A 12,559-nucleotide genomic window follows, 5' to 3' on the forward strand; every position below is an offset into this window, starting at 1 on the left:
ACATCCACCGGCTTCAGCTCAATGATAACTTCATAAAGGAAACTTTACGACGTTATCATTACTAGAGGAATCATTTGATGCCTTTATATCACTTTTGTCTATTTTAGTATTATCCAACATAAGTGCTTAAAAAGTGAGTCTCTGAAATTAGAGTGCATCATTGCACTGTAAATATTCTTAAGATGATAATTGATTTGATTGATTGATGATTTATTTCTAGTATCAACATTTAAATCCAATACATAGGGCTGGGTGATAAAACGATAATGATATATATCGCGATATAACTTTTCCTCGATAGAAATACGAGACATGCTTGACAGAATTCATTCATCCATGTTTTGACAGACATAAGAACAGCCAATCATAATTAAGTAGTGCCGCACTGAACCGATCACGCTAGAGCCACGTCAGGTTAGGTTGACGTACACAGCACAGGCATAAGAGCAGCCGCAGCACACATGCTAATGTTTGGGCTGCAGCGGAAGGTAATGAGTGTTCCCTCAGGAGAAAATGTAACTGAGAATTCGGGCGATGGCGTTACTGAAAAGTAGGGTGCGGCATAGAAGCCATGAGTCGGACATTCATAGCGTGTTAAGTTTCATTTTCGGTTTACACCAGTTACAACAGTTATGGAATGCACCCCCATGTATATACCCCCAGCACTGTTTTGTGAAGATGGTCTGTTTTGTTTGTGTTCTCTTTTAAAACTTGAAAGCTTTTTCCTGCTGGTCAGACTTTTAGTTTAGTTTTAATTATATGTACATGTTTTATTTATCTGAAACAGTCGTATAATGTTCTTCAACACATCTGTCATGTTCAACCTCTGACAGAAAATAAATCATATTTAAATCGAAAATAACCTTCTGATGTCTTCACAAATAACTCATGAGTAACGGAAAATTTAAGGTGGACAAAAATAGTGATTTGATTTATATCGTGATACATATCGATATCGTTTGATATGAAAAAAATTGTCATGATATGATTTTTTTTTTTTTCCCATATTGCCCAGCCCTACCAATACAACAAGAAAAATCAATATAAAAAAGAAAACATTCGAAAAGGAGAGGGATGAAGTTCAGCTTATATACTCCCGCCCCCTTACCCTATGTTTTTACTGACCATAAATTCCCATGTCAGCTCCACGAGTAATCTTAACAAATCTTCTACATTTTAAACTAAATTCTGACTAAACCTGCACAAAACACAAAATGCTATACATATTAAAAGTAAACTATCCATTTCATTACAAATGATGTTAACACTGTATCGTAAACGTCCTCTCTGGTGTATGTTCTTTATTCATCGTTTTGTCACTACGCTCATCCTTTACTTCAGCTACACTTACAGCCAAACTAATACAAGGGTTGTCAGACTCCTCATCAGACTTCACTCTGTCATCACATCCAAGAGTTCAGAGCTGTGACTTTGGATATTCTAATTTGAGCCACCAGTGTCTTTTGTCGCTATTTTGGTTGAATCCTGCGACATTTGAGTCATAAATCACTGCTAAGGGCTGGGTGCATGCATTTTTCTGCTCGGTGCTCACTTGCCCTTTGTTTCTGTGTGTATCAGTATTTCAGTAACTCTAATGGTGCATGTTTGTGTGTCATTCACTGTTACTGTAGACTGACTGATGCTGACCAGGTCCCTCTGCCAATGTCAATCTGCATCTTAAATCTGTTCCTTTTATTCTGGCTCTGCCGTGTGGAAATCACACACAAAAAAATGTTCTGAATGATCGTCTTTGCGTCCTTTCGGGTTTCTCTCTCATTTCCTTTGGCTGTTTTTCCAGCGCTCTTCCTTTTATCCGTAGACTGCCTCTGTTCCCTCTGTTCTCACTCTCTACTTGTGCATGCTCACTAATGCATTGGGTGCTTCTCCTTGCCTGCTTTGGTGGTGGGTCCGGTGTTGAGGTAAATGGGCTGAGGCCGCCACCCTGCTGACATGGTACATACGTTTACCATAGCAGCGGATGTGACGGCGTGTCAGCCAATGGTAAGAGCTGTTACTGTCGGGTCAGTGCTGACCTCTGCTTGTCAGTTTGGACTGAAATGCAGATAATGCATGGCTGAACTCTACCCTGATGTACCCTAGGGTTACAGGGAATAATCTAAAAACTATTTATATTCGTGTATGTATTATATCCCTGTTTGCTTTTGTTTTCTTAAGATCGAACATTTTGGATGAGCATCCACTTGGTTTTTAAGGAAAGAAAAGCAAGAAAGGGTGTAAAATTATTACAATTATTATGTTAACAGATAGAAGCATGAGGACTGTGAAGATGACAGGCAGGAGTTTCATGTCAGAATTAAATTCCTTCTGCTTGTTCGTAGCGTTTCTCTCTTTGGGAACCTGTCCCACCTTAAAGCACCTGCAGTTATCCGCTGTTACCTGCTCCCTCCTTTTCTCTGCCTGTTTCTGTTGCTCGTTATTGGTGTTGGGCTCTTCTGCAGTTAACCGTACTCACATCTCCAAATCTAAAACCGGAATATTTTAGATAACTAATACTTAAATAATGTGCATCGATGGGGATGGGCTTCAAGCAGCAAGTATGTACTGTTTAATGTTCATTCATGATGGCCTGTTGCCCTGGGCGAATGTGGCCCATTCTCACTGTGAGCATTCTGGTGGGCTGACCCCCCCCTCCTCCGTCGTTGGTTTTACTGTCGATCCAGATCAATGGTGTAGACATGACAGAGGCCAGGCATGACCAGGCAGTAGCGCTCCTTACCGGCACCTCCCCCACCATCGCCCTCCTGGTGGAGCGAGACCTGAATGCCCCAGGTGGCTCTCCAGGTCTGTCTCGGGCACGAGCCCACTCCCCTCCACCCCCAGAGCCCTCAGATTCTCCAGACCAGGAGGACGGTCTTCACGGGAACCACCTGGGTCGAATGGAGGACGAGTATCCAATTGAGGTAAGGCCAGTGGAAACGACTCGATCAGTTCCGCGTCTGTGAATGTTTTGTAGACGCTAACATTTAGCATTAATGACTTCTTATTTGGCCCCTGCTGCCCAGTTCCAGAGAAGATGGTGCATGGTATGAAGGCCTGGTCTAATCATTTTAATGGTGTGCTTTAGAGTGTAGCCTCTTAATTGGCCTATGAATTATACAAACCTTTCAGATTTCTTAATATCTGTAGACATGAGAGGATGTGAGACGTGCATATAGTAGGAACCAGCTGTGGTTAGTAGAAAGTATATCTGTAGAACAAAACACACATGGTCATTTAATAAAAGGCTTGAAGGTCTGTTATACATAAAAAATCCTGTAATACGGTTTGTCTCTAACAGGAAGTGACCTTGGTGAAGTCAGGTGGCCCTCTGGGCCTGAGCATTGTGGGAGGCAGTGACCACGCCAGTCACCCATTTGGCATCAACGAACCCGGCGTGTTCATCTCAAAGGTGATAGTGTGATAGAGTTGTGTTGGTGCTTTTGTTTAGTGTTGTATTTGTGTTCCTTTTTAAAACATGTTGCTTGTTCATGTCATCAGGTGATTCCTCATGGTCTGGCGTGTCAAAGTGGGTTGCGTGTCGGCGACCGAATATTAGAAGTGAATGCCATTGACCTGCGCCATGCTACACATCAGGAAGCTGTGCGCGCCCTACTGGCTAACAAACAGGAGATTCGTATGTTAGTACGGAGGGACCCCTCACCACCAGGCATGCAGGTGAGACGTCCACACACAGTGACCGGTGTCGGTGAAGTAACACTTACACATGGGATACGGTTGTAAATGTAGGCTGTACTATACATGTGACATGTTTGTATGTGCATCACAGGAAATTGTCATTCAGAAACAGCCAGGGGAGAAACTAGGCATCAGTATTCGGGGAGGGGCCAAGGGACATGCAGGAAATCCGTTTGATGCCACAGATGAGGGCATCTTCATCTCCAAGGTAAAGTACAACAAATTTCAGTTGGTTGAACTTTGCTTTATTTATACCCGTGGGCTGATCATATCCTTATTAACATGAACATTTTTAACCACAGAAAAGAAACGGAACATAGACTTTTTAATATCTTTATCAGCCAGCTGGTTTGACTATGTAATAACTACATTAGGTGTGTTTGTATAAACCCTTTCTCATCCTCTGTCTGAAACAGGTGAGTTCGAGCGGTGCAGCTGCACGCGACGGCCGACTGGATGTTGGGATGCGTATCCTGGAGGTGAACAACCACAGCCTGCTGGGGATGACTCACACAGAGGCGGTCCGAGTCCTTCGTGCGGTGGGAGACTCCCTGGTCATGCTGGTGTGTGATGGTTTTGACCCTCAAAAAGTGGCCGCTGTGGAGGTGAGATACCATGATTTATTAATTTTGAATCAGTTCAAGCTTTTAAGGACAGTACTGTAAAATTTCCAACAAACTTACAAGGGAAAAAAATCATTAAAATACATTTAAAATCTGTCTTCACTATATGTAGTATTTTTCTTTCCTGAACAGCTGATCTAGTCAATGTACTGTCATAATGTAATTTTCTCCCCCCACACACACACATTATTTCTTAATAAAACTCTACTTTTGTCTTGTTGTAGGCATCTCCTGGCATTATTGCCAACCCCTTTGCCACAGGTATCGTCCGAAAGAACAGTATGGAGAGTATCTCTTCTATAGACCGAGACCTGAGCCCCGAGGAAATGGACATCATACAGAAGGTACATTAAAAACCAACACTAAGTATCTGTCCACCACTTAAGGCCACATTATGCTTCTCTAAGTGTAAATGGAAAACTTTTAGCACTAATCTGTGTCTATGAAACCTTTTGAATGAATGCACTGCTGATCCAAGGCATCAGACACATAAGTGCAGTGTAATGGTTTGTTAGAATAATGCAGTTGGGAGTTTTATCTATTTGTCATGCACACACCAGGAAGCAGTGGCCACGTCAACACATGAATCAAACGTTTTGTTCAGCAATTCTGTCAAACCAACTGTGTGCCACGACAGCAATTCTGTTAGCAGGTGGAGTTTCCATTGCCAGCGACTCTCACTCTAAACATTCACACCACACAGCCTATCTTTCCACCAGAGTACCCCGAAAACGCCAGCACAGTTGTTTTAGTCCACATTAACTTTCGGTAGACCGCCCATACTAAAGGAATGCAGGGGCAAATTAGATCATTGCTGTTTTCAGAGTTAATCGAGAGCATGTAGGAAATAATTACTTTTGAACGCAGCATTGTTTTAAGATACTGAAAGTGCTTTTCCTGCAGCGTAGAGAATGAACAGTAGTCATTTTAATTCAACCCCTTCTCCAGGAGTCTGAGATGGTGAGAGAGACATCACAGTGGGAGCGAGAAGAGATGGAGAAAGTGGTAAGTGACACTGAAACTGTCACTGTTTTGAGAAAACTAGAGATAAAACTGTATCTGTCAGATGAGCAGAGAGGTGTACTGTATTTATCTGGCATCATAGCTCGGCGGATGCCAAACATGGGTGGAGTTTTAGTCAGAACTTTAGTTTGTTAGAGGGTGAATGGAGCTTTTCCTCTGCAGCTGTGTGGGTATTGTGTTTGACAGAACTATTCCTGCTAAGTCCTACCTTGCATGCTTTTTTTTCTACTCCCGTAGTTCATAGCGTACTTTTTAACGAGTGTGGATTCTATCCTTTGTTTCCCTGTTTTTTTTCTCTCCTCCACTTTTGGTGTGTTTGGTGTGATACACGATCATCCAATCATCCCACTTCCATTCTACTTCTCCACTGTTGTTCATATCCATCTTCCTCCCTGTAACGCTTTCTCATCTGCTCTAAATCACCTCCTCATTTCACCTTTCATCGCATCACTGTGTGGCTGTGTGTGTTTGGTTGTCTTCCCTTCTGTACTTCCCTTTCTTGGTGAAGGAGCGTATGCGTTTGGAGCGTGAGGAGGCAACTCGCCTGCTAGAAGAGGAGACCGAGGTGAGGTCCTCAGACTATCTGCATGTCGGTGCCAAAGGGCAGTCTGACCACAGACACCACAGCAGGAGCTTCACAGGAGTTTAGCCCTTCTGCCATATTATCCAAACTGTGTTAGTTTTTATGGAGAATGACCCTCGGGTTTCATATGGAAAGAAATGGGCAGGAGAAACTACTGCACATATTTTGTTCTAAAGCTAATTGAAATATCACACATGTGAAAAAAATAAGAAATGATAATAATGAGAATATTAACTGATATTTATTAGGTGGACAGGGGGTAATTTGCTTGTATCTGCCAGATGTAAATAAATAACTGCTGGTATAAATATTGTGGACTGGATATTTCAGTTCTGCATGTCCCCTTACATCTGAAGAATAGACACATTTTTCGATTATAAAGTATCTCACACTTGCCCTTTTCAGTCGTATATCGATGAATTGTTCTGTGCTTTCATCCTCCTTATAAGTGTTGGTTCTTGACATACAGCTACATGGTCTTCTCCAGTAAAACTAATTCACAATGAATAGATTCTTGCTGCTTTAGAAGCCTCAGCCCAGTTCTCTCTTCACTCTGGTTCTATTTATTTTCGTGTAGAACATTGGACCTGGACCTCTAAAGCTTGACTACAAAACCCTGGCTGCTCTGCCTACCACCAGTCTGCAGAAAGTCAACAGGGTGAGTCTGCCTTAATGCTCTGTTGTGTTTCAACAGCGGATCCACAGGTTAATGATCCTTAATCAGGATGAGGCTGGAGGTTTGTTTCCTCTGAGTTGTAAAGGGCTTGTGGATCCGTGGTAGTAATATTGGAAATGGCCTTCACGGCTCAGAATAGACCTCAATATGTGTCAGTGTCCCTGGAAAACTGAGTGACCCACAGCCCACCAGCTGCCCCTTGAAGGTCAGGAATGTTAACTTCCTTCCATGTTCGTAGTTCCTAGTAGACGTAACTTACTAGTGACATCAAGCTCGCAAAAGGCCCCAAGGCCACACCCATCCCACGTGTCAAGTCACTGTGATATAATGAATGTGATGTGACCAAAGTAACATGAAGAGTGAAGATAAATCAAAGGTCAGACATCGAATTAGGAGCCCAGCCTCGTCCATATGGAAGTTAAGAAGATGGGTCGAAAAGGACTAAGACTTCAAATAAACAGAGCTGTTACAAGGATTGGTCACAGTGAAAAGCAGCGTGGCTGAGAGGTGGGCGCTGTCCCGCTTCTCCACTCACAAGATTGACCAAAAGCACAGGAGCATGTGGAAGACTCTGTAGATGGGGGGTGGAGGACAGCTGGCCGCCATCAGCCAGCCTATCCTCGGCCATATTTTAAAACCGCATCTGGTTTGGAATTGGACAGAGGCTCTTGGGTGGGTGGGGTGCTAGACGGGGAGGGAGGGAGGGTGTCATCGAAGATGAGCAGACAAGTGTTTCAGTTTGAGCTCCCAGAGTCCTGAGAGGAGTGTGTTTAAGTGGACTTACAGCACAAACCTGACACTATTCCACAGTGAGTATTAAGACTCTAGAGGAGTGCCCGTGGATTTTAGCCTTTTTTTTGGTCTTCTCACTTGTATTTGTGTCTTCCTGCTTTGTTTTTCAGCCATTTTGTCATTATCATCTTAAAAAGTTCTTAGAAAACAAGATCATATCTGTTCTCATTCATAATCATATATCTGTGATTTGTAACTGTAACATATATATTACTGCTTTATTCAAATTTGGATGTCAGGCTTTTGTGTTCACATCTAAACTTTTAGTGCCGTCTCAGAGGTTGTGTTCTGTCTAGTCTATTATTGTCCAGAAGAACTTAACCTACATATCATAAGCAGCTGTTCACACTCTGTGAATTAGACCTGGATTTGCTGCTCCAGCACACGTGGTGAAAAACTGTGTCACAATGACCCTTAAAGACCGGCATTAGTCATGCACTTACGATTTAAGTGAATACCAGAAATGATTATGTTTCTTTATTGATAAGCCACACCTCAGTGTTTGTTTTTAAGTCATGGATTTGATGTTGGTCATAAAGGTTACACTAGGTGCCATTTGTCAGCATAAAAAACACCCAGATTATAAGGTTTATGTATGAAATGAACTGACGAGGATGGAAACTGAAGACATTTCACAGATAATTTAAGTCAACTGTATTTAATTTAACACAGAAAACAGTTGAGTTATTAAAGCTCAGATTTTATTTTAGTTTAGGAATGATTTTCTCACATTAGTTTGTAAGTTTGTTTGCTTTTGTTGATAATTTTGGCTTATTATGATGGAAGATCAAATATGGTTTAAAACACAGAAAAATCACTGTAAAACCTGGCCTTTCATACTGTTCTCAGTGAAACATGGCTAGTAATGTATTGACTTTAGTGCCAGTCAGATTGTTTTGTATCATGTAGAAATCACTGGAGATAAGGGCAGAAAAGTAACATATTGGAACATAGTTTACATCTTCTGGTAATTTATTAAAAATGCATAGTGTGTTTCTCCCAAACCTGTTAGGCTAAATGTTCTTCTGGGAACAAATGATGCTGTTTATTATTATACACAGATGTTAAAACCAAAACGAAGCCTGTCAGAACCAAATCCTGGAACTATAAACTGATGAGTTCAGGGGCCTCTGACTTGCAGCTCATTCCCAGCATGGCCGACTCAGTGTCGGCATGCAAACCAGTTACCGGCCTCGCTGTCTTCTCACACACCAAACCCCAGCTGTCCCACACAGTCTGTGTCGATGCCAAAAGGGCACTCGTTCACATTCCATCCCACTGACCCTCATCACACCACCCACTCTTACAGTCAGCATGAACAGGCCACATTAGCGTTCCACAATGCTTGTATTATTGGCCAAACTATTCGGATTACAAGCAGGTATGTCAAGGCCACAGGTTCTGAATTCCAAAAAGGTCTGAACAGTTAGTCATCTGGATTGACCTGGTGTTTTGAAGTGGCTTTAGATCTCTGGTGTTTTTTAAAGCACAGAAACTGTTAATGTTAGATTTGAATGTGTAAGTTTCCTGAGTTGATGTATTTTGTCGTTGGCCTTCAGTGAAGTGGTTCAGCAGGAGTGAGTGTACAGTAGGAGCTGGAGGTGTCCTGGAGTCTCACTGTCTCCCACTCTGATAATCTGGTTATTTAAGGCAGAGCCTGGACCTCTGTAATGTGACCGAGCACACATAGCAAGTTAACAGGTCCCGAACGTTAGCCACTCAGAAACTTATCTGAAACACTTGAGAAAAGATTTAGTGACGCAAGCAGCTCTTTTTAGCAGCTAGAGGTTTGTGTGTTGAGTGTCTTTTTATAGAACACAGTTAAGCATTAGCCTGGAGGATTTCTCTACCTCTCACATTAATTTTGCTGATCATTTTACTTAGGTTTGTAATTGAAATAAGTTTAGATTTTTGATCTCAAAATGAACGAAACCATGTCAGATTTAGAGAATTTCTTATATGAGGTTTTATGTAGTGGTTAAGGGATTATTGGCAGGGATAAAAAATAAAATATGGTGATATATTTGACCTGTGTGGTTCTCATAATACGGCAAATATAAGAAAATTAAATCCAAAATAAATCAATGTATTGCATTATCTGTTTATTATGTATTGTTTCACTATTATCAATAGCCACAACATGAAATTAATTATTTAGTTTTTAGTCCTAATTTACATATAATCATTATTTTCAACAAAGTATTATTTGTTAATTTAATCAGGATAAGACTTAACAGAAAATATTAAATTATGTAGACTTCATGTATCTCCAGGTCTTGATTCTCTTTTTAATTATTTTCGTGGTGTTTATCCGTTTTCTGTATGTGTCCTCCCTCTTCCGTTTATTCCTGTTCAGTTCTCTACTTCTGTAAGTCTGACCGCTCCCATGGAGGCCCCACTGCAGGCCCAGTACGGGGCCCCTTTAGAGCCTCCTGGCTTTGGCTTAGGCCACCCCTCAAACCTGCTCTGCCACACGGATCATGAGTCCAGTTCCAGTCTAAGCACAGACCAAGATTATCTTCATGGGTCCCAGTTCTCCCCTAATGGAACATCTGTTAGTCAAAGTGAAGGGTCATCAACCACTCTGAACTCCTCAACATTTGCACCAGAAGAAGAGGAAGAATGTTTAGTGGACTCTCAGCCGATCTGCTTCAAAGAGAACCCTTTCTTGGTGGCGAATCGTAAAGGCAAAGGCCTGTCGGGGCCTCCTGTGGGCTACGGGAAGCACGGCCAGTTGCAGCCATGGTTGTTCAACAAGGCAAGATGCCTGTCTGTGTGAGGTTTGGGGCAGCATGTTGTGTTACTGCACACTTTTTTTCCATTTGCGTCCGTTTAATGGGATTGGGATAGACCTCAAAGATGCTTTACTTTAAGTGAACTTAACATATGTGCAGTTTGGTCTTTGTTTTGACCATAGGGACCATGGATCGACAAAAGTACATTCAGACACTTTTTATTGCTTTTTTTAAACAGTGCTTTGTGTCTATTAATCCCAACCAACACCCAGCTGAACTGGTGCATGTTTTTGCTGTGAGCTCTGAACTAGCAGCACCTCATAAGATATTTGGGTATGTAGTTGGGGCCGACTGAAATGTCTACAACAACAGCTGCAGAGGGAGGTCATAAGTCAGGAAGGAACATGACCTGCAGGATACTCAGAAACGTGCACGCTTACCATTGACATCTTATGGTTCCTCAGAATGAGTGGCATTCAGTACCGAACTAACCAGTGAACCTTGTTTTTTTTTCCTTGTTTTCTTGTTGCTTCACTGTTTTCCTATAGAAAGTGAGAGCAGCTGTTGAGTGTGTTCTGTGTTTTTCCAGGCACCTTCCTCTGATTATACCAGGACTGACAGCCCAATCAGGGAAGCCCCTTACTCTCCAACAATCCAACCGGTGAGCCTCCTTACCTTCATCATCATCATCATCTGCTCATGTGCCATCTTTTTACTTTATTTTCTCTTTTTACATGAGTCACTTGTGTTTTCATAGACAGGGTATTTTAGAGTTGATGCTTCTGACCTTTCCTCCCACCCTTAGCCCAGCCCTCACTCTTCCAACAGCTCCCTGTGTTTGGGCAGGGAGACCCGCTTCGTAAGTGGGTCTTATGGCCCTCTCTGCTCTGGCCTGGATTTTATATGGAGCATATATGTGCTGTTCTGAGGCCTGTATCTGTTCTAAAATGTGGAGATATTGACTAGTTCAGTTACCTTGTTTGCCCCAGTCTTACCAGTCTGAATGCATGTGACTGTGTCTCCAATGCCAGCTCATTGCTGCTGCTTTGCCTCTTGCAGACTGGATATGCATTTTATAGAAATACATTTTTGACTGACTGTTCTGAATGTCTACTGACCAGCTTTGGCTTAATATTCTCTCACAGAACAATAACTAAAGAATCGCAAATGTCCTTTTAGTCATTTCATTATTCATAATCAGCTTAGTTCAGTTACTATGTGTACTCTCTGAGAGGAATTGCCATCATGACAAGATGAGTAATGAGATCCATAAGGAATGATCAAACTGGCCCACAGTAAACTGGTTGCACCATCTGACAGGTGTTTTGACTTGTCTTGGCATCATCCTAAAGAGGCTCCCATAGTTCTAGAGACTGTGCAGTGTTGTTGAAGATCCCATCCATTTTTTTTCATTAGTCATTATCATTGTTTTTTCATCTTATGTTTGCAGGCAAACATTCACCACACCCCCTCTCCCACCGGCAGGGACAACATTTCATCATCAGTGAGTGTCTATGGAACTTAAAAACAAGCTGTTACCAGCACTTTGTCAGTGTGACTGTATTTAGTCAGGTATTGTATAGAAAAACAAATATGAAAACTTTTAAAATCCTCTTGAATTGTTAGTAAAACGCTTAAATGATAGAAAAGAATGAGTTGTTGTATATTAAACTACCCAACATTGTATTAAATAGTTCAAATGACTAACATTAAACATCCGCAGCAGTGAAATGAAAGATGCACATTAATACAGCAGTAAAATTAATCAAAAATCCAAATTACAATAGTAAAATGGTGACAAGGACCATTTCACTGCACTGACTAGTTAAATTTTTCAAATGTAAAAGTACATTTTGCAGGCAGTACTTTAGCATTTTAACAATGTTACTTTTGCCTAAAGGATCAGAATAGTTTTCTACCATCACAACACTTTGCACTACTTTAAATTTATTTGGAAACATGATAAAGATTATTTACATATCAAGAGTTAGCTTTTCTAGATTTTCATTGTGGGCTTCAGGTTGATGATGTTTTTTAAGTTTCCATAGACAAATATTTTGATTATTAATTATGATGCTGAATTTCCATCTCTGGGTCCATTCCTTTTCAGTTATCTAAAAGTACATTTCTAGCTGCTTATTTATACAAAATCTACTTTGTCTTTTTCTGCAGACACGACCGGGTGCCATCCAGCCACTTGGCCGTGTGCGGCCAAGTACCTCCCCTGCCACTCCAGATGGCCACAGTCCTAACCCCTTCCAGCATGGCCCCTCCCCCTTCAACTCCCAGACCTCTGTAAGACCCCTCACCACAACGTAGGGCTGTTTTACTATCCACAGTGAGCTCTGTGCCGCTAACTGCCACCAAACAAGTCCAGAACATTCAAGTTGTGCCTAACAGCAGATAAATAGAGCACAAGAATTTGCCAAAT

General features: G+C 41.6%; 1 protein-coding gene across 9 annotated transcripts in view; it reads left to right on the plus strand.

Annotated features, from left to right (window-relative positions):
* The window catches only part of scrib (scribble planar cell polarity protein), a 68,353-nt gene that overhangs the window by 44,153 nt on the left and 11,641 nt on the right, over positions 1–12,559 (plus strand). For 4 of the 9 annotated variants that reach the window (XM_030123842.1, XM_030123848.1, XM_030123849.1 and 1 more), the window contains 13 exons: positions 2,682–2,921; positions 3,024–3,044; positions 3,299–3,409; positions 3,499–3,675; positions 3,788–3,904; positions 4,113–4,301; positions 4,544–4,663; positions 5,268–5,324; positions 5,851–5,907; positions 6,503–6,583; positions 10,718–10,789; positions 11,579–11,632; positions 12,301–12,423. In XM_030123842.1, the coding sequence (XP_029979702.1) occupies positions 2,682–2,921; positions 3,024–3,044; positions 3,299–3,409; positions 3,499–3,675; positions 3,788–3,904; positions 4,113–4,301; positions 4,544–4,663; positions 5,268–5,324; positions 5,851–5,907; positions 6,503–6,583; positions 10,718–10,789; positions 11,579–11,632; positions 12,301–12,423 (1,419 nt within the window). The remainder of the gene's footprint in view (positions 1–2,681; positions 2,922–3,023; positions 3,045–3,298; positions 3,410–3,498; positions 3,676–3,787; positions 3,905–4,112; positions 4,302–4,543; positions 4,664–5,267; positions 5,325–5,850; positions 5,908–6,502; positions 6,584–10,717; positions 10,790–11,578; positions 11,633–12,300; positions 12,424–12,559) is intronic. The other 5 variants (XM_030123850.1, XM_030123851.1, XM_030123844.1 and 2 more) reach the window with 4 other exon arrangements.

The sequence above is a fragment of the Sphaeramia orbicularis genome, chromosome 20 (genome assembly GCF_902148855.1).
Source record: "Sphaeramia orbicularis chromosome 20, fSphaOr1.1, whole genome shotgun sequence".
In the NCBI taxonomy this organism is placed as follows: Eukaryota; Metazoa; Chordata; class Actinopteri; order Kurtiformes; family Apogonidae; genus Sphaeramia; species Sphaeramia orbicularis.